General features: G+C 31.5%; 4 protein-coding genes across 4 annotated transcripts in view; 1 reads left to right on the top strand and 3 right to left on the bottom strand.

Moving 5' to 3' along the window:
* The window catches only part of LOC117167638, a 1,407-nt gene extending 441 nt beyond the window's left edge, over positions 1 to 966 (bottom strand). The window contains exons 1-3 of the mRNA XM_033352712.1: positions 858 to 966; positions 345 to 450; positions 203 to 260 (exon numbers count right to left, since the gene is read on the bottom strand). Of these exons, the coding sequence (XP_033208603.1) occupies positions 203 to 260; positions 345 to 449 (163 nt within the window). The 5' untranslated portion in view covers position 450; positions 858 to 966. The remainder of the gene's footprint in view (positions 1 to 202; positions 261 to 344; positions 451 to 857) is intronic.
* A 6,446-nt stretch (positions 967 to 7,412) lies between these two features.
* LOC117167584 lies at positions 7,413 to 14,098 on the bottom strand. Its single transcript, XM_033352637.1, has 2 exons — positions 13,628 to 14,098; positions 7,413 to 10,765 (listed from the first exon to the last, which is right to left on the bottom strand). The coding sequence occupies exons 1-2, from the start codon at positions 13,921 to 13,923 to the stop codon at positions 8,236 to 8,238; spliced, it is 2,826 nt and encodes a 941-aa protein (XP_033208528.1). The 5' UTR covers positions 13,924 to 14,098; the 3' UTR covers positions 7,413 to 8,235.
* A 3,266-nt stretch (positions 14,099 to 17,364) lies between these two features.
* Positions 17,365 to 20,647, bottom strand: LOC117168396 (dynactin subunit 5). Its single transcript, XM_033354027.1, has 2 exons — positions 20,388 to 20,647; positions 17,365 to 18,426 (listed from the first exon to the last, which is right to left on the bottom strand). Exon 2 carries the CDS (start codon positions 18,383 to 18,385, stop codon positions 17,840 to 17,842), a length of 546 nt encoding a protein of 181 aa, XP_033209918.1. The 5' UTR covers positions 18,386 to 18,426; positions 20,388 to 20,647; the 3' UTR covers positions 17,365 to 17,839.
* A 231-nt stretch (positions 20,648 to 20,878) lies between these two features.
* Positions 20,879 to 22,364, top strand: part of LOC117168394 (RAC-beta serine/threonine-protein kinase B) — an 8,873-nt gene continuing 7,387 nt past the window's right edge. The window contains exons 1-2 of the mRNA XM_033354020.1: positions 20,879 to 20,991; positions 21,068 to 21,181. Coding sequence (XP_033209911.1) covers positions 20,955 to 20,991; positions 21,068 to 21,181 — 151 coding nt within the window. The 5' untranslated portion in view covers positions 20,879 to 20,954. The remainder of the gene's footprint in view (positions 20,992 to 21,067; positions 21,182 to 22,364) is intronic.

Below are 22,364 nucleotides of genomic sequence, written 5' to 3' on the forward strand. Positions count from 1 at the left end.
AATTTTTCGCCGACGTGAACTGCAATGTTCACGAAACGTCGGGAAAAATTCGTAGTTTTTTACACGAGTGAAACCCGAAATATCTCTTTTATAAAATATTTTAATCACAGAGGATAATATTTTATAAACTAAGATTCTATATAAAGGTTCAAGGATTGGAAAAAATTAATAATGGGTATAAAATTAAACACTCTGTTCTTACATTCGACACATTTGCTAATGTGGCAACAGCCGGTACAACATTCAGAACTTCGAATGCACTGAAATGAAAAAATGGTCAGATGTAGATGCAAATGCCAAAAAGAACTCTAGTTCAAATTAAAGTAGCGAATGTAGTTTCTTACATCCTTAGTGGATTTAATGCAACTTATAGCGCTTGATGCTGCCTTAACAGGGATGACCGTAGTCATTAAAATAAAGCAAAGAGTCAAGGCAATCCAGTTAGTCATGCTGAAAAGAATTAGAGTTTCATATTTTCTATTCATAAATATTTTTTAGTTTAAACAATCATTATTCTAAATTGGCTATTCAATTTATTTACTGAAGAATTCTTGATAAAATTGCAAATTATCTTCACATTAATAAAAGAATTCAAATTTAAGTCAGCCAAATTGTAATCGTAAAACTTGTCAAAGAATAATTGAAACTGATCAATTTAAATATTTTGAATTAAGCGAATGTTGAATAACAATTTTAAAGTTTGAAGGTATCCTTTCATTTGTTCTCTTTCGTAATCTCGTAAACTACTCATGTGATAGAAAATATGTATTTAAGAACGAATGGTGCTGATAATCTTCAAACGAAATAATGAAATGTATAATAAAATAAAAATAATACAAAATGTAAATTATACTTGCGTGATTTTTTGAAAGAAAATACTGTTTTGGATGAAAACTCTCGGTGCGATAGGAGTAAAGTAGTAAACACCTGAATTGAAACTGGCAGTCTCCAGTATTGTTTCCCATAAATATATACGCAATACTCCACTCTCGTCACACGGTTCACTTTCATTCACACATCGGCAGTGGAACTTTACCAGAAGTCCAGAATGTATGTGAACAGATACGCACAATTTTCCTCAGGACGGATGAAAAGATTTTTGAATTAAAAAAAAATATATTCAATGAAAAACAGAACTAGAAAATTATTCCAAAAATTACCCAAAAATCAAAAAAGAATTATTTTAAAACAGATTTTATTTTTTCACATAGAAATCAATTTATGTTCGATTGAACTAAATTACAATAAACCTAAAAAAATGTTGAAATAAAAAAAAAATGATGCCAAATTTTTAGGTAATTTAAAACAAAGAATGAATAAAAAAGGAAAAATTAAAACCTTCTTGAATTTAAATCATTACAATTCGCAGTAAGATTCGTTTCAAATGAAGAATTTTCCAAGATCTACCTACTTTCGTTTATACATATGTGCAATTAACCGCAAATAGTTGACCGAACTGAATCACTACACAGTATACGTGCAATCAAGGTAACGATTAACGTGATTACTACCAGTTTCTCGATATTTATGTAAAAAGTATATCGAGTTTCATTTGTGGACTTGCACACTTGTTATAAGTTCTGCTATAATTTACTCCACCATGTTTTATTTTAACTTAGAAGTTAGAAAGCTCTTAAAAATAAAATAAAAATTCTGCTAATAAGTACAGATTCAAATGTATTTTTTGCATTGAAAAGTTTATTGAAATAAAAAATGTGTAATCTTAGAAACTAAACAAAAATTCTGATTTAGCATATAATGTTTACAAAGAATTCTTTTGTTGTTCAAACAGCGCATCGTGTGACCATGATTACATCCGAATACGCTAAACAGGGAAAAACCGGCGTCCAAAAATATAAGGAAAATTGACTTTAAGCTTTAAAAGCTTTTACTGGTTCATGATTAAACTGATCAAGATAAATAAATATTCAGTGGTGTAGTCCTAAAAAAAAGTAGCCTGGCAGTGCTTTCATAAAAACTTTGACTTATAATGGAAACTTAAAAAAGAAGCTAGAAACGTATGGTCTATAACTTAGGGAATTGAATTCATGAAAATTATCTGACGTATTTTGGCAAATTAAAATGTGTTTCTTTAAATATTTATCGATAAGCTGAAACCTACAATACTTGAAACTGTAAACAAATTATTTTTTCGACCAAATTTGGCTTTATCTAGTTCTTCTCAGATAGAATTTATCGTGTTTTCTCGAAATCCGTTAGAAAATATCCGGAATCTTTCAAAGTTACAAAATGAAGACAGATTTTCTGAAAATATTAAAAGTCAATTTACTTAAAATCCCCACTACATTTTTCTTCTGATTTTTTTAAGTTTCGTCCTTATGTAAAGAATATGAAAAAATTTCTGCTTGTTTAAAAAACAAAAATTTACATTTTTTTGCCAAAATGACACAAAGAAAAGAAAAATGTCTCTTGACACATTTTTCTATCTCGCGTTATTCTCGAAATTCTTGCGAGAATATGTATAAAATACTTCAGAATCAATTTTTTTCTCAATAATACGAATTTATTTTGTAATGAAAAACCAAAAAGGACTTCGGGGATCCCCGAATGATTTTTTAACAATTCCCGTCATTTTTTTATTTCCCCTAAGGATTTAGTAAAATTTAGGGACACACGCATTAAAAACACTTAAAGTTAGATTGGACTTAATTTCAGATTTTTCTTGAGTAACAAAAGTAACTAATTTCAAGTAAACAAACCATCTTACATGAAGCATATATACTATTAAGATTTACGCCTTTCCTAAATTTCAGTTTGTCTCTGCCTTAATCGCGCTGAAACATGCGTGTGTGATGACCAGTGAGGAACAAAATCTGAGGATACGTATTTTGGGAAAATCAGAATTTTAATTTCTAATTAGAAAAAAACTATAGAAAGGACAGATATTTAAAAAAAATTATTAGCACCATCGTAAAGCTTTGCAATTTCCTTTCGGATCCGTTAGTTACAAACTTTGTTTGGTATTATTTTGAAACAATAACACCTCATTGAAAACAATTCTGCTCATATGAAATGGAATGACCTACATGTAAAAAGAGTGATAAAAAGCGTATTACGAATTTCTTTCCATAGCAAATTATTCACGAATAATAACCTTGTGTATTGCTTTGTTGATATTGTATTTATCCGCAGATAATGATGGACGCGTGGACGTATCAATTTAACATTAATTAATTATCAATTCATTTAAAAACAACAAAAGTGTCATCAGAAATAGTCATCGGAAAGACATCCTTAGTTATGAATATTATCCATTTCGTTATAAATATTTTTTAAACAATCAACAAAGTTTTTTATTTTAAAAAGTATCATGACACAGTTGCCGCAGACATTCTTAGCTGCTTCATAAACAAAAATGAGCGCATTCGATGATAAATAGACAAACAATGAATTTGTTTATGAAAATGGTTTAAATAAATAATAATTCTTGTAATTTGCAAAGTAGCATAGCCAAAATTAATTGAAAAGAGATTCTTGGATGATTCCGTAAAAATATTGAAACTTTCCCTTGGAAAATAGCCAAACTCTGAATTTGGTTCGCACACATTATTTAAATAATCAATACTTCTGGTCAATTTATAAAGTATAATAGCAAAGAGTAATCGGAAAGGCATTTTTCGCTGATTCCCGAAGAAATTGAGCCTGTTCGTTTAAAGACATCCAAACTGTGAACTAGTTTATAAAAATTGCCAAATAGAATCCATTTTTAATTAATCGTAACCAAGTACTAATTTCTCTCATTCTATATAACAAAACATTTTTTTAAATTGTTCTCACCGAATGGAAATAATTTCTAGATATAATTTCAGCACAAATACAAGACCTATCCCGAAGATGTCCCCAGGATATCTATGGGACGTTTCTGGGATATTCAAATGTGTCAAGTACCCATAGTCCCGGTATATATTTATCCTGTTGCTGCGAGGACATGATTTTGGCACGTCGGAAAACACAGGTGTGAAAGCGACCTTGGCTTCATTTGAAATACTTTTGTGAGGATATTAAAATAAACGATTTCACATGTTTTTATTAGTGGAAGCGTCTAATTTGTCCCCTGAATGTTTGCATTTTCCTGTTACCTCTACCCTAATGCTAAATTTTTCGATCTGCCTAAAATTTCATTATAATAATAGGATAACCAGTCTAAATTGGAATAATTCCCTTTTAATTATTTTTTGAAGAAATAATAGGATATTTCCTAAACCAATTCAATTATATTTCCATAGCGACCACCGCATACTTTCCTATTCCTCAAAAGAGAAAGTGTTTTCAATATATTTAATTCCTTCTAATTGTATCGATAGGAACACCTCACAGAGATGTCTATTCCACAAAAGTGTTCCTATTTTGAGTTTATTTAACTACTTCTAATCAGTTCACAAATTATGTATAATAAATTGTTTTAATCCCTGCATGTGGAATGTAAGTTTAAAAATTTTAATTCTAATTAATTCAAGTCTGCCATTCTAGAGTTAAAATTATTTTAATTCACACATTTGAATAGATTTCATCTGTAATGTATTCTTCTTAATGTTAACAGGGATTAATACATTTTTAACATGTGTAAATAAATGATTAAAATATAAATAAATATAAATTTAAATATTTTCCGAATTAACAAGTTATAAAACGATAGGATTTGCAGTGTTTCTTTCCCCGTTGGGGGATTTTTCGACGGAGGAAAAATCGCGTATTCACAGGAATACAAATTCTTACTTATTATGAATTCAACACTTATTACCGGGGAGGGCTACATTAAGATAGGATCTAAACCACCCAGAACAATAACAATAATAAGTATTAATTTGAATCTGCGCTTTTTATGCTGTGAATATGTCAATACGCACATTATAAAGGTCACTATTCTATAAAATATAATTTAAATATACAAGAAGACATAGAGGATGACGGTTAGTCTCGAATAAGTTCAACCCAAAAGTATTTGCACATCCAATTTCTCTTTTGTACGTGTTTCGGGGATGTACCGCGGCTATTTTGATCAAAGAAATAAAAGATCGTACACGCGTTTTGAAGAAAAGATTTTTTTATTTTTAACTATTCAAAATCTCATCTTTTTCGAAAATGACGCAAAATATGAAAAGCCATTTATAGATTAAAATTGTTGAGATTACTGAAATCTATAAAAATTTACCCTTACCAGATGTATATCTTGTGTTTTAACCAAATAAAAAAATATCAAAAAGCAATTAAAGCGACTAAAATAGCATTTAGTGTGACAAACATCAAGATTTTATTTTTTAAAATGCTTTTTCTCCAGTTGAGCATCAATATTCGGACTCATACCTTTTTCTAAAATCTGTAAAATGATAACCTCAACAAATATTTATCTCCTGTATTTGAACAAATTAAAAAAATGCTATAGAAAAAATCCATCAAAATCGACTTATTCAAATAAGAAGCTGAATATTTGTTGAGGGTGTCATTTTAAAGATTTCTGAAAAAGGGACGGGTTGGCTTATTGATACTCAACTATAGAAAAAGCATTTAAAATAATAAAATTTTGATGTTCGTCACACTAAATGCTATTTTAGCCGCTTTAATTGGTTTTTGATCTTGTTTTTTGAAAATTTTGATTAAAATACACAAGATATACAACTGGAAAGAGTAGTATATATTTCAGGAAACTCAACAATTTTAATCTATGAACTGCTATTCATATTTTGCACAGTTTTCGAGAAAAATGAGATTTTGAATGGGTAGAAATGATATTTCTTTAATTTTAGAGATAAAAACCTTTTTCCTTTACTTTGAAGCTCAGGAACCTTAATAATCTTATCGAACATGTTATTTACATAGTTAGTGGACTAAAAACAAACGTTTAAAAAATAAGATGTTAAAGTTCGTTAAACTAAAAGCTATTTTAGCCGATTTTTAATGTTTTTTTTCAATATTCTTAACAATATAAACATCTGGAAAGGGTACAATGGAATTCAGGAAGCTAAACAATTTTTATCTATGAACTGCTTTTCATATTTTGCATAGTTTACGAGAAAAATTAGATTTTGAGTACGTTAAAATGAAAAAATCTTTTTCCTTGAAAAGGCACGATTTTTTCCTATATTGTCTCAAAATAACCAAGGGGCATCCCCAAAACACGTACAAAAGATAAACTGGATGTGCAAGTACTTTTGAGTTGAACCGATAGCAGATAATGATCTGCAGTAAATAATCATTAATTTAAAATACCAATACATGCAAGATAATTAATTTAATGCACATAACAGTTAAGGCAAGATACGCGGTAATAAATTAAAAATTAGAACGGATCATTTTACTTACATTTGTGATTATAATGTATGATTATATACTGTAGGGTGGTCTCCCCCATATTAAATAAAAATTTTATTTGGGGATGTAGTTCGAAAACTTGACTATTGGCTAGCTCTTGGCGCACGGTGAGTTGAGGTAGTATTATAATATTTGGGCCAATTGATATAAATCTGGGGCAAAGTGGCACACGACTGGGGCAACTTGGCCAAGGTTGGGTTAAAGTGGAAAGTTTGGGACGTGGTAAAAAAATGATTCAAAGTAATTAAGGTTGGGGAAAAGTGGTGTATGTTTTGGGCATAATGGTATAATTCGGGTTTAAAATGGTATAAGCTTGGCATATGGCTGGGGCAAAGTGGTTTGTAGTTGGAGCAAAGTGGTATTCGTCTGGAGTAAATTGGGATAAGATTGGTACCAACTGGATAAGTTTTGGTCATAGTGGTGTAAAGTTGGCGTAAAGTGGTATACTGTTAGGGAAAATGGCATGATGTTTGGGTAAAGTGGTATAAGGTTGTGGCAAAGTGGTATAAGGTTGGGGCAAAGTGGTATACGTCTGTGGCAAATTGGTATACGGTTGGCTAAGTGGCATATAAGCTTAATTCTTGAGAAGAATTTAATAAACAATTTTTTTAGCGAAGGGGCAATTAATTGTTCTACAGTTATTTCACAAAACAGACTTAGTTTCTGAGTGAAGCGACCTGTTTGGCACAAAGTGCAAATTACACAGTCGCCCAAATTATATAAATTGAGCGAGTTAAGATCATTACTCGTTAAGTATGCTCAGCTTGTTGTTTCTTAAGGCCTTATCATATTAAGAAATTACTCCTCTCACGATAACTCAGAAGAGAAATATTTCTGTTGATAAAAGTAGTAATTCTTATATGCATACATATAAATTATATTTTCATTAATTAATTGCTTAAAACTAATAAACTAATTTTTTTGGAAATATAATATAAAAAGGAAAAACGTTTTCACAAATTAAAAAAGCCTTCAATAGAAAGAAAATTGTAAGCATCTCTTAACTGCTCCAAAACTCACTTAATTCTAAATCTTATCTCTAAAGGTTTATTAAAAACCATAAGGTTCCTTTTTATTTCCAAGCATAATGCTTTTATTGTAATATTTACACTGCGGGTATACAGAAAATAATTATATAAAAAGAACGGAAATACATCACTCGAAAAGATTCTGCACGAAAATTCTGTGCATAGATTTGTCTTGAAAAAATATATTTATATATCAATTTTTCTGCATAATTTTTTAAGCACAAGCTAGAATTATTTCTTTGTTAGTTAATTTTTGTGCGATAAATAATCCCCCCGTTATTACTTAAACAGATTCGTCAATTTTGAGCCCAGGGCTCGGAATGTATACATCGGCTATTTCTAACAACATTAAATAATAAATTGTATAAATGAACAAAGATACACCCCTACAAAATTACTTCACTCAAAAACTTACAAAACATTGCAATTATAACTGTACATTCCATTGGAAACTAAAAGTTTTTATTCTAAATGTAGATCTCCCCGATACTACTCTGTACACATATATATTTCTAGAAAATTGATATAAATTTATCTACAAGCTTTTTTAAGCACAAGATAAAATTATACCTTTCTTTTTTTAGGATAAATAATCCACCCGTTATTAATTAATCGAGATCGTCAATATTCTGAATACAAGGGTCGGAACTGCTCAGTCTTTATTTGTGGACATCTCCTCTATATCTAAACATAAACATAATTTAAAAAAGCTGTTGGAAAGCTTATGATATATTTTCTCATAAAATAAGCCTTTTCTGAAGTTATTTCAATCTTCAGATTTAAAATGAACAAAAACATCGCCTTTAAAACGATGACAGGACCAAGGAATCGACCGTCGAACAAGTTTCACCTGTGAACTACATAAAAATAGAAGTAATTAAACTGATAAAAGTTTGCTTAAATCGTCTATATTGTTGTATGCGCCACTTTGAACACTATACGACCTCTTGTACTCATTTTCGAAGAGATCCACATTGGCAATATTCTCCGTCGAATTCGAAATGTTCGAGAAAATATCCACGACATCCTCAGCTGTCTTTACTCTCTCAAACTGATAAGCCTCATTACCTAAGTCATTTTCAGACTCGAGTTGGGTCGTGTTAATCCCACTCGTATTTTCAAACCTGCTGCTTAAATTAGAAAAGAGAGAAAAAGACTGACTTGACTCAGACATCTTCTCGAAGGAATTGTTAAAGCTTGCGTTAATATCTATCTTTCTAAATCCACTATTCTCATTCAACTCATTCTGAATCTGTGGATTGGAAATCACTATCGGTTTATGGATTTCGTTGCTCGGACTTGGATTCCCCGTCAGCAGGGGTAAGGCTGTCTGATAATCTATACAATTCGAACTGTTATCCGAACCCTCAGAAAATCCACTTGAGGTTCTGTGTTCCAAAAGAGGCTGTTCTTCCTCTTCTGAATCAGCCTTGTGCTTCTTCATCGCTGGTTCCTCGTCCTCAGAAAGTTCTTCTCCCCCTAGGAAATTTCTGCTAATTCTGTAGACTCCAGGGCTCAAACCCAAAGCATCGCAAACAAAATTCTGACTCAGATCAACAGTGCCCTCACTACCTCGATCCTCGTCTCTCGTCTTTCTCATCCCCGGGATTATTTTCTCCCTTGCCTCCTTTATTAAGTTATTAAGCTCATCTAAGAAATTTTGTGCACTGTTTTTCGACTTTATGAACATTAAATCGAACAGAGTCTGGGATTCTAAAACAGGTATAGTTGCAATCTTTGAAATTTCAGCTTCAGTACAATCAGAAATTACTTTCTGTAAATTCGCTTGCCGACGCGCTGATTTTTCTTCAGGAGTTACCCAAGGTCCTCGCTTTTTTCCCTTCGGTTTCAAACTATTCTTTTTACATTCCAGCGGAATAGGTTTCGGAGGTGGAAGCTGGTCAACACTTCCATGAGTTGGATTCTTTTCAAAGTGTATGGCCATCTTGCCCCTTCCTAAGTAGACTTTTTTACAAGTGGGACATTTGAAATGATCAGAGATGTTTCGTTTCGGACCTTCTAGTCCAGGCAACAATTCTTTCGCCGATTCCGCTTCGGCTTGGACATCTCCATTAGTGTCATCTACGTCAGGATGGGACAAATTCGCAGGGTGAATGTGTTTATAATTATTAATTATATGGGCTGGAGGACGCGAGAGTCTTCCACATCGAGTTTTCGTTTCTTTAAAATCATCCTGGTCTTCTTCGGAAACTGGTTGCTTGTATTCAGCCACCTGGGGCCTGTTGCTATCCTTCTTGGGTCTTCCCCTTTTCGCAGCCAGTTTCGGACGTTGAACCAGTGGTTTCCTACTCATAAGTTTTGCGTCGTTCGAAGTTTCAAAACTCAAGCTACGTATTTTAGTCAAGTCTTCAGTTGTCCAGTCGTTAATTGGGGCCTGGTTGCAAGTGGCTTTGCGAGACTGTGCAGACGGTTGTAAAAGTATGACTTTCACGTTCGGGGAATTTTGTCTTGCAGGCTTTGGAGAGTTGGGCGGCATGATAACAAAATTAGTGGGAGAATATGATTTGGAAATAACAGGCTGCGGAGCAGGTTTTATCGCACTGAGCTTCGTGCCATTCAATGTTCCTGGAGATGGCCTTCCTAGCTGGTTGTTGGGAAGAAGCCTCATTTTGTTTGCACATTGTAAATTTTGAAGAAATTGTGAATTCGCGACTGTCTTTATTGGCTGAGGTTTCAAAAGTGAATGTTGCGAAGTGGTTTTCCGGATTACGTGGGGGCTCACGTTCTTTATTGTTTGGATTATTGATGTAGGTACCATACACTTTAGATTACTATGAACCGTCGTGCTAGAACTCTTTTTGAGGCTAGTGATGGGAATCTGATTAGAGAAGAGATCGGAAGTCGCTCCTGAATTGATTTTAGAAGTTGTAAATACCGGAGTGGTTTTTTGCGTTGAGGCGGAGCTCAGGATGGTGTTAGAAATAGGTGCGTTCATGCTGGTAATTTGTGTTTTTGGCAACACAAAGGCATTCGAAGTCACACCACTCGTTATGGTTCGAGTGATATTATTGGAGGTGGTAATTTTACGTGGCTGAAGGAGTTTCTTAGCATTGGTGAGAGTGGATTTGATAACGTGGGGGACCTTAGTCGAGGTTTTAACAACTTGCTTGGTATTGTTAGGGATATAGTATACTAAACGTGGACTTGCTGCGTTGGTGATGAATGGTTCGCAGGTCTCTGGAGTAGTGACTTGAGAACTGTCGAAGTGCTGCTGCAGAATGTGCTTTGGTTTCTCCAAACCTTGAAATGTCGAAAAATCCTGATTGCAGTTTTCGTTGCTGGGCATTTCAATGGTTTCCGTTGAGAGACTTGTAGTCGCGTCATTTTGGGAGAAGGTCTCGGACTGATGCCACTGATGCATAGTCGTCGCTGAAGATTCATTGTGTCTGCAAATAAAAAATATGGTTATATTAATTTTTATCCAGTGAACCATTTTTTACAGGATGGGAGTGGAATTTTATGACAGTTAAATCCACATAATGTTTCTTTATTTGAATTTAATCATTTTCAATATCAATCTGAATTTATGATTCCGTTTATGACCATTTTTGATATCAAACTGCACACTTTTTAGCACATCAAATTAAAAATCATGAACACTGTCAATAATTTTGATTTAAAATTATTACTTTTATAATCGTTTAAATGCTAAAACGTTCAAACTTGAAATTCTTCAACATTGAGTGAAGCAACCTGAAGATATTCAACAATGAATATAGTTTGAAAATTGTGTAAGGCTGATCTTTTTAATCTGAAATAGATCATTTTCTAACAGTTCAATTTGGAATCTTTTTTTCTATTTAAAAGATTTTAAATTCAGATTACATGGCGATTAAGTAACGCCACGATAACTCGCAATAAAATTTCGGTATAAATCGCCCGATTTTTTCGGAGCGGATAGCGGGACGTGTAAAAGGGACTATTTGTATAAAAATTTTACTACAAATAGAAGCACTTTTTTGATACATATAGCTTATACACTACCTTGAAGTAAAGTGTGAATTATCACAAATGTCAATTCGTAAATGAATATCAGCAGAATATTACAGATGAAGTGGCTATAATGAAATGACATCAATTTCGTGTAAAAAAAATTCTAAAAAATAATGAAAGAATTGCCATATTAAAAAAAAATACCAAAAGTGCAGTGGCATAAAATTCCCTCAAAATACATTTTATAGCAGTATCTCTATATTTATTATAAGGTCATTTACGAATTACGTTAATGATCATTTCTTCTAATTCTTTTCTACTGATACTTTTCATACTGTATAGTTTGCATGTATTTTTTTATTGCTTTATTTAAAAGTTTATGATCTAAACATTCATTAAAAGCGCCTAGTTTTTAATTTTTTGAACTTATAGCTTATTTAAAATAGGTTGAAAATGCTGATTAATTAATATTTCAACTCAAGCTGCCGAAAAACATAGAAAATTATTTACGCTTTCAAATGTCTGAAGATTTTGCGAATCGGCTAAGGAATAATCGTCCATCATCTTCTTTTAAAAATTAAATTAAAACTGAGAGTTTTTATAGAAATTCCGATATCCGCAGCCACGGCCTTAACAAATATTTAAACAACAGCAATTTATTTTTGTAAAAATGAACAAGCATGCTATACTTATTTTTCGTATTCATGACACGTGCTTATTCTTTATTTTGAGTAAGTTCATTCAAATGATCATTTGATGGAACTTTCAGTCCTTCGAATTTTACTCGAGCCAATATTATTTTTTAAAAAGCAATTTATTATTAGATTCCGTCCATTCGGAAAAATGAAAATTAGGACAAATTTCAATTTGGACAAACGAAAAAAAGGTGAAATGAAAAATTGGAACATTACGGATAATGGCAATTCAAAATAAAATACAAATTCGGTCAAATGGAGGATATAGAAAATATAAGCGATCACAAATAAAATTACCCAAGGTTCGATGATGTCAGAAATTGATGGTAACGTATAAACCTCGTAATTAAAAATGATTGAAAAGTATTGTTAAGGGTTTCAAAATTGTACAAATAATAATTTTTAAGCTTCGGTAGGTAAACAATTTCGCAACTTTATAAATATTAGAAAATGCGAAATAAAAGTGAAGGTTATTTACACATATTTATGTTAAAAGAACCTCTATTGGAGTGTCCGAATTTAGTCGCTTGTTTTTTAGTTGGTCCTCAGTTTAGTCTTTCAACTTCTTTTGAATTGATCGGAATACTTAGATTCTTTAAACTTTCTTGAAATCTGAGTTTGTCGGAACTCCCTGAATTCATTGAATTACTTTAAAGTCCGCGCAATTAGAGTTCAAATAATTCTATGAATTTAGGAAGTTTAGACGTATTCAATGAATTCCGATAATTTAGAGGAATTCAGAAGATTTCAAGGAAGTTGAAAGAATTTGAAATAGTAAAATAAAGTATTCCAAGTAATTCAAAAGAATTTTTAAAAAATACATAGAAATAAAAAAAACTCAAAAGCCTTAAACAGTATTCAAGTGAATAAAAAATAATTTACAAAACAAGGAGTAATAATTACAAAACCTGTCTGCTGTTAGCCACGTAGGTATCCGTACATTAAAACGAGGGACAAGCACAAAAAGCTGAGTGGTTCTTTTATAGCGAATTCCGTTACATGCACTTTCTCTCGCTCTGAGAGTTTTTTTTGAACGTATGAAGGTATCGATTTTTCAAAGATCTTCAACCTTTTCTCATCCTATAAAGCTTTTAAAATGATGAAACTATGTGAAATATTTAATCAATTATATAAATAATTGTCTCAAAGTAATAAAAAAAGCGTTTAATCTCATTAACTAAAGGTTATTGCGCCTAGTCGTCCTGAAAAATTTGGGGGAGCTGGAAAAGAGGACGGGCTCGTTTCGGGACGAGACACTCCATTTATTATGAATGAAACATGAGAATAGATTTTAATTAAATATTTGATACAACTTCATAATTTGAAACAGAGCGGCATCTCGAGAACCAATCAGTGCCTCAGCTGATACTATGCGCGGCAAAACAATCCATCCATGATTTAAAGAATAATGATTTTCAAAAAATAATTTACAATCAAAATAGAATTTATATCATATGTTTGATTACAACTCTACTTCTCTTTAAACCTTCTAACAAAGGTTGAATTTGCAAATTCATGAAATGGTGGGTATCATTCGAAAGCTTACTGTTGGCCGATAGTAGGAGAAATGATAATGTTGAGGAAAATACAACGAAAAATTAGATAAAAAAATTTACTAACGATACTGTATGGGCTTCGGAGACGGTGTTTTGGGATTGTGGCCAAAAAGATGTCGGTTGTCCGTTTACCAACAGGGTGAACGTGCATGTTTGTTGGGAAATGTCTCCGATGGCACGCTGCTGCAGTGGGTCTTCCTGGCCAGACAGAAAACTATTTTGATAATCCACCTGATTTCCGTGATTTATGGCATCGACCCGATCATCGTGGTTCATGACATCAACGTCCTCCAGAGCCATTTGGAGTATATCCAACTCCTTTGGAATTCCGGGGATCCCGGGTGAACAGGGTTGATTCATTTCACTGACACTGACTTTATGCTTTAGGCATAAACTTTTCAATATTTAACTACTAAGTTTACCATAATTAAGATTTAGCAAAAATACCATCAAACTTAGTTTTTCTTCACTACACATGAAAAACAAAACACGTTTTTTCGTGGTTTTCGGCGCTAATACCTAATTGACAACAATGTGAAGTTTGTCGCCAACTCCCAATGGCGCCGACGTGACTTACATAAAAATACTTAGAAACGAAACTGTTGTAACTTTTCAGCATACTGTGCTCGTCAGGAAAGGTAGAAAACTCCATAAAGCGGGAAATAGAACTCGATTTGAAATCCACATGGTAGTCGCAGGCCAATTAATGAGTTCTGTACAGAGTGCTGTTATGTGCAGCCTGAAAAAAACTTTTTCATAGCCCTGAAATGAGGGGGTGAAAATGGGCAACCTGGGGGAAAAGCTAGTTCGTGTTCAACCCCAAGCCTATCAAGAAGGAAAAATACATCCATATTTTTCTGTTCTTTTTAAAATAATTTTAAAAGATGGTCCTGGGGCCTCTTAAACAGTCCGAGAATGATTAAAGTGATTGCTTAATGCTTATTTTCGTTAGCATAATAATTGTTTTTAAGGGAATACAAATTATGTTACTATTTATTCAGAAAATCTTTTTTATCAAATTAGACCAAAAATATGATCCCTAAAAGCATAAAACTTCATAGAATTTAAAATCTTATACATATTTATTATATTTAAGTAACAAAAAATCCTCAAAATTCCAAAAATGATCTTTTATCCTCTACACAGGGTAGTTTTTTACCCTGAAGGATAGTATTTTTGGTATAATCGAGCCAAACTTTTTTCCTGGGCGTTATGCATTTATGTTTTAAATAAAAAGGAACAAGTTGAAGGGGTGCACACAAAAAAACATTGAGTTTCTTTAGGACAACTTAGTGTAAAGTAGTGAACAAATATATAATTAAAGAATCTGCTTAATTATGTTTTTCATGATTAAAGCCAAAACTACGCATCCTATCAGAAAGTGACTGATAACAAATTTGTAGATCATTTTCAATTGCACAATTTTTGTCTACTGACCTTGTACCGTATTTTGCATAGTTTGGCCAAAAAATGTATTTTATTTTTCATTATTTTATATGCTGTCAAAATTTGAATTTTGGATTTTTCAAGAAAATTCAAAAAGTTCTTATAATAATCTTGTAGGACATTCAAAATACAAAATTTTTCTTCTATTAACTTTTTTTGATATCGTGCGTTATTTGGCTTAAAATGTTCACTTTCGTGTATTTTTTGGAATTATGTAAATGCTATAACTCTGGTAATTTTTGGGTTTATGAAAAAAGTTATTAGGATAAATTGTTCGAATTTTTTAATACTATGAATAACTGTACAGAGAATTTTGGAAAAAGTGGTCTCGAAAATATTCAAAATGTGCCCACTTTTTGAATTTTTATCCAAAATGGCTGGTTAACGAACTTGATCTTTAGTTTAGGGCACTAAAAAAGTATACTAAAGGCCAATCTAATAGATTAATTTTTAAAGTTATTGTGAAAACACAGACATACAAAGAGACACATTCGTAAAAACCTGTTTTTCGAATTCAGGGGGTCTCAAAACGTGGACATTTAAAAAAAACTGGGGTGGTCAAATTTTACACAAATCTAATACCTTCTCTGATGAGAATGTAAAAAATAAAATTCTTACAGTGTCAAGAATTAAGGTTACTGTCTTGGAATGATAATAGTTAAAAATAAATTTATTTTATATTATTTGAGCCTTATTACGACTTCTAAAAGTCTTCGTAATTGTAGGTTGGCATTCCAAATGAACACAACCCAGTGGGCACAAAATTTGGCAACGTCTTTACGACATCGTTACGACTTCCTACGTCCATGTCGTTTCGGTGTCATTGTAATATCGTAAAGACATCGTCAGATCATACGACTTCTTTACGATATCGTAAAGACATCTTTACGACATGGACATAGGATGTCGTAAAGTTGTCGTAAAGATGTCTTAAAGACGTCGCCAAACTTTGTGCCCACTGGGAAACGCCATTTTAACCATTTTCCAGGAAGGAAAAAATTTCCGAAACGTCAAATTCAAATTTAAATACAAAACAAAAACTTCCTCACGAGGTACCCGCGTGTGCTGAATTGAAGAGTGAAGCAAAGTTTTCACAACTTTGGACGATGCTATAAAATCCTATTTTAAATTGAGATTAAATCTGATTTTGAGTTTCTGAATCGGTAAGTAAATTTTTGTTCAGGAAATGTCTTTAAATTATTATAACTTTGAACGGTAATTAAGAATCAAATTTTTATTTTAGAACAAAAATACTTGCTACCGAGATAATGTTGGGCTGAATTGAAGCCAACAAGCTTGATTGAAAGAAGTCATCCAGTTCAGACAAAATGCAGAGGAATTTTTTTTTTTTAACTTGAAGTGCATGTTTCTTCAACTTCAGAAGTTGACTTGAATATGATAAAGAGAAAAATAGATTTTTGTAGTGTCTACGTTGCCAAAAATGTGGAAATTTACAGAACCTTGCAAAAAAGCAAATTTTTTTAAAATTTCAAATTGTTTTGAAATTTAGGTATCTGCGATTATTTGAGCTAATATTCATATTTTTGCAGACATTGCACATGTGCCCTTTTGGATCATTAGCCTTAAATCAATCAAGTTAGGAAAATAATGTGTGCATGTCTCGACTTTTCATCGAAGACGAGATTTTTAAAGATTACAAACGTTTTTCCACTGTTTACATCGGTGTGTTTGTTAAAATAATAACTTTGATTAAAATCATAAACAAATTTTAATCTATATTTTTGTACACCAGAAGGAAGTCCACCAAATTGTAACGAAATTTTCAATGAATGAAACTCTAATAGTAGAATTTTCTTTTGTTTGCGAGCTAGTTTATTTATAAACAGTACATTAGTCTACTCTCAAATTTTTTGTAATCAATGGGAATATTTTATTTTTCTAGCAAAGATGAAAGATTTTAAGTCCAATGTAAATAATTCGCTTAAGTGTATACAAAACATAAGAATATATAGCATATGAACGAAAACTTATCTGTAGATAACATCTGAATTTTCGTTTTAACATCTTTTTTGTAAAAATACATAAATGAACTCAATACTATTTTATCACGGTTGCTATAGAAATTCTCAATCTCAAAATTCCTTAAACTTTCCGTAACCAATTTTTTATTTTCCCTGACCTTATTATTTTAAATTTTATTTTCAGGTATAAAAAGAAACTTACCCGTCGGTCACAAATCATAAATACAAAAAATTTTCTAAGCTTATTTTGAACACTTTTAGTGACAGCAGCAATGCAGCATTTTATAAACTCCAACTTCAGTTTATCTAAAGTCCATGACTCTTTCTGCTTTTTCATGTGTAATTTAAAAGGAAATAAAAAAAATTGCTTTCATTAGACGATCAATTATTTTTATTGCTCCTTTGATCAACTTTTATAAAGCTTTAGTATCTCCTCAGAAAAACACTAAGGAAGTGACACATACATAAGTCATTAGTTAGATATCATCAAACCCTCAGAAATACTTCCCTAGTAAATAATACTTTTAGAAGTGATATAGAAAACCTTGCCCTTAAACTGTTTCTAATTGCTAAACTTCATTAAAACTTTTTTTTAATAAATCCACTTATTCAACTGGAAACAAAAGTCTGAAATTTAATTGAAATATTTGCGAAAATATGGAAAAAGAGATATAATTTGGAAAGAGTGACCAAAACAAATGTTTTTTTTAAATGTGAGACATGGGAAAAATTGACTAGTTGGCATATTTGCATTTTCTTTCCTAAAACTTTTCTAAACGTACAAAATCTATTATAATAACAATACATAAAACGCATATTAATCTCAGCACCTGGAAAATATTGGTAACTTAAACGGCTGCAGGTAAAAAGTGCTGGTAATAGTTTTTCGTAAAATCTAACATGAGGTCCAAGGTACACTCTGGTAAATCTGCAACACAAGTCGCTGGATTTCCGGCGAACCGAGTAAAGGAAGGAACTATGGTCTCTGGTGGAATTACTGCTCCATCTTCAATATAGCAGCAGTCTTTCAAAATGCATCGTCTTCCTAAAACCGCATTTTTTCCTATGTAGACATAAGATCCGACGATTGCAGCATTGACAACTGCTCGTTCTCCAACAAATACGTGATCTCCCATTTGCAGAGGAAAAAAGGCGACTCCTTTGCTAAACTTTTTGAAGGGAGGGCGAATCACGACGTTTTTACTGATGATGCAGTATCTTCCTGTTCTTACATTGGATAAGTCTCCTCTAATAATTGCATCGGACTGTACAATTACTTTTCCATGCAGGACTATATTTTGTGAGCCACAAAGAACAGTCTGTCTACTGACTTTATTCCCAGAGGCCGTTTCGACGTACTCAGCCCTGTTGTAATAAATGTCACTAGCTTCCATTTTGCCTTTTAGATGAATCAATAAATGCTTTATTCACCTTCCTAGAATGATTTGAAAAGATATAGGATTAAAACAAAGAAATGCCACTCATTTATATTGTATGCAATCCTTTTATTAGGATCCCAGAATTGTATAATTCCTAGATTATTTATTTATATGTGGTTACTAGTTTAGGCATTTACTTAATATTTATACTTTATAATTATTGTTCATAAACGAAGCATAAAAAATCAGCGATCATGATCCGAGTTACTATAACAGGTCTCGCGATTTTTGAGAAAACGTTAGTCATTAGCCAGCTGCACAACCAAACGCAAAACTGAATGAATGACAGAATATTTAGGATATGTTTTATTCATAAACTCTACAGAGGCGACGGAGCCCTAGAGAATAATGCCCCTCCTAAAAATTGAACAGGGAGAGGCAAAGTATATATTTGCCCACCTTCTGAAATTGAATGATTCAATTTATCGCATAGTCGGAACTGGAAATCTTTCAATTCTTTCTTGCTTTGCTCAATCTTTGAAATCTATCTAGAATCTCGATGAAATAATAAGTCTTTGCGGCATTTTTTAAATACATCCGAAATCTTTGCGAAATATTCCAAATATTTTTTAAATCCTTAAGAAATCATTTTAATCTTTTAAAGCTATCCGAAATCTCTAAAATCTTTGCAAAATCTTTGAAATCTTTATCTCTTTATAATCTACCTGAAATCTTTGTGAAATCTTTCTGAAACTAGTTTAGTTCATATTTCAAATATTTTTAACATATTTGATAATATTTGTGAAGTCTTTGTGAACTCTTTTGAATACATCCGAAATCTTTGTGCAATCTTTAAAATTTATCTGAAAAATTTGGAAAATATTTGAAATCTTTATGAAATCTTCGGGAAATCATTTGCAAACTTGTCAAGTATTTAGAAATATTTTACATATTTTTTGACATTTGTGAAATTCTTTAAATATTTGTGAAATCTTTTAAATCTTTGTGAAAGCTTTGGGAATTTTTTAAAAATCTTTGCAAAATATTTAAAGTATTTTTCAAGTATTTGGTAATATTTGTGAAATTGTTGAAATGTTCGTGAAATACTTAAGAAATGATTGAAATCCTTGTGAAGTATTTTAAATATTTCTGAAAAATTTGTGAAATCATTGAAATCTTCGTTCAATCTTTGAAATCTATTTTAAATATTTCAGAAATTATTCAAGTCTTTTGCAAAGTCTTTTAAATATTTTCAAAATATTTTTGCAATCATTGAAATCTTTGTGAAATAACATAAGTTTTTGTAAAATCTTTGATACCTATCTGAAATCTTTGGGAAATCTTTGTGAATTACTCAAAAATGTTTGCGAAAGATTTGAAATATTTGAGAAATATTCGGTAATATTCGTGAAATTGTTGAATTCTTTGTTCAATCTTTAAAATATTTCTAAAATATTTGCTACTATAAAATGGAAAACATTAATGGATTTTATCATTAAATGTTACTTTAAAGATATTTTGAAATAATTGATTGAAATTATAACCTCTTTTTTAAATTAGTAAGACCGTTACGATTACTTACATTTATTATATTAAGTTATCATCAGGAACCACATTATTAACTATATTATTTATTTGCAGTATTTATGTGATCGGTTATTTAAAATCAGGGTAAAACAACATCGAAAACTTCGTGGACAGCACGACTAACAATAAGTGAAAACAATCTTTTGTAACAAACTTCTAGACACGCAATTTATGTTTGTACATTTGTAATTACTGATTTTACTTGTATATTTTAGATTAAAGAATAATAAAGAAACGATACACAAACGAAACAACGAAAAATACTAGATTGACAGAAAAACCTAACCTATTAAAGAGGGAAACGAGCTTTCTTTATAAAAAGATAGCCAAGGTAAAAATTTTGGAAAACTAGTGCTAGTTTAAAATTGTATAATGAAGTCTTGTTTTGAATAATATTTTACATTAAGTATCCACATGTATAATTAATTACCTTTTATGAGGAATGCAGCAGCGAGGGAAACATTGACAGGTGACAGCAGATGTTTGAAGTATTTTGCCGTTTCTTGATTGACGGCGCTCGTGATAGTCTAGTTTTGGTACAAAACTCAAATCAGGCAAATCCGAGATACTACAAAATTAAGTTGTTTAAGTACACTCATTAGTCATTATCGAGTAAACGTCGATCTTATATATTTCAAGATTTACTGAAACAATATTACTGTAATACCCTGAAATTCCCGAAAATTTAACCGTTTACCCCATTGACGTTGACGCGTGCACTACGTGGCGTTCACTTCAAACAGGAAAAAGTACATTCAAAGAAATATTTTTAATATCTCAAATTCAGTGTTGATAATATCCATACTATTTTTAAAACAGTATAAATATATTGAATTATTCTCAAAATATATGAAATTTCTGTTAATCATTCATTATAAAATTTAAAATAATATACCAGCCCTCCAAAGCAGAGCCATCTATATGGCCGTAAAAAAGCAGTTGGTTGAAATTTGGCTGGAGTTTGCCGGTCTAATCCCTGACATGCCGAGTCCAATCAATGACCTTTCAAGCTTGTGTGTGTACTTCTAATTTTGGTGCGTTTCAGTGCATTTTATTGAGTCTTTTTGTTGATTTCCTTGATCTAATTGTTTAAAAACGTGAAAATTATAGTGTCCTTAAGAAAATCTGGTGGCCCAGTGATGGGGGACGCAACGATGAGCGTCGCAGCGTCCAACCCAAATGAGAGTGTTCACATCGTCAGAGAAGGATGGGTCCAAAAACGCGGTATGTATATTGACAAAATTCATTATAATTTGCTATATTTTTATTTTTTCTTGAAAATTTAGTTTGCCTTCCTCTTGGAGCCTAATTGCATGCTTAAATTTTGCAGAAAGTATTTTTAAAACAAGGGAGATTTTTATAATTGAGTCAGTGTTTTTCTTTTGATTTTCATCTTCAGGGATCATTTAATTTAGAACGCACTTACTTATAATCGCGTCGATAACTTTTAAGCTTATGGAGCCGGTTCCTTATTTCATAAGATCCACGGTGAAATGCATTTTCTTTTCATGGTATTTCCCACTAGAAAGCTTTTGCGGTTGGCAATTTGCAACTTACTCGGTTGGGGGTTCGATGAGTTGCGAAAGTGACTCTTTATTATGCAAATTTTTAGTGTTTACCTAGATTCGCTCATTCTTTACGGTCTTCAATTAAAAAATAAAAGAAGAGCGATTGTTATTTGTTGATTGGTAGTATTATTTTTATTCAAGGTGGACCTGAGAAACTAAAGTTTGGAAGTTAAATTTGCTCCATTTTAAAGGCTTCAATTTTTAATTCCAAAGGTTTAAAAAGATCTAAATTTTTTATTTCACGATATCCAGGGACCGTGAATTTGATATTTTACAATTTTAAATACTTCAGATAAAAAGTAATATACTTTTTAAATGCTTTTATTTGAAAAGCTCCAATTTTATACTTGTTCCACTTTTTAACCTTTTAATTTGTGTTTCATTGTTGAATACTTAAAATTTCTAATTTATGATTATCAAGGCTTGCATTTTGTATTTGTAATAAGAGTTTATTCGTAGATATTTCTAGAAAATGTAGAATTAAAATTAGTTCACATAAAATCCTTTCTTGTTAGCCTTACTGATTTTGTTTTGATTTCTGTATTCCTTGGGGTAATTAAGTATTGAATACTTGTATGTATTGTTTTTCTGTTTTTGCTGAATTTAGAAAAAATAAGAGACTATTATTTTTTCTAGATTCATAGAATTATGTCAAAGTGTCGTGTTGTTGTTTCCTACAGTTTCATCTGATACCTGATAAAGAATTATTCATCATCATACCTATTATTTGTTTCTTCTCTTTACATTTATTTTCCGGTTAAAAATAAAAGAGCAGATAATTGTTCATTGTTGGATCAAAGGTCGATTTTCAACTAATCGAATCACTGATATACATACAA

This window comes from Belonocnema kinseyi, chromosome 2 (assembly GCF_010883055.1).
Source record: "Belonocnema kinseyi isolate 2016_QV_RU_SX_M_011 chromosome 2, B_treatae_v1, whole genome shotgun sequence".
NCBI classification, from domain to species: Eukaryota; Metazoa; Arthropoda; class Insecta; order Hymenoptera; family Cynipidae; genus Belonocnema; species Belonocnema kinseyi.

Coding starts and splice junctions, on each gene's coding strand:
- LOC117168396 (XM_033354027.1), bottom strand. CDS start 18,385: ATGGAAGCTAGTGACATTTATTACAACAGGGCTGAGTACGTCGAAACG.
- LOC117167584 (XM_033352637.1), bottom strand. CDS start 13,923: ATGAATCAACCCTGTTCACCCGGGATCCCCGGAATTCCAAAGGAGTTG. Junction 10,766..13,627: donor TCCGAAGCCCATACAGTATC/GTTAGTAAATTT, acceptor TTTTATTTGCAG/ACACAATGAATCTTCAGCGA.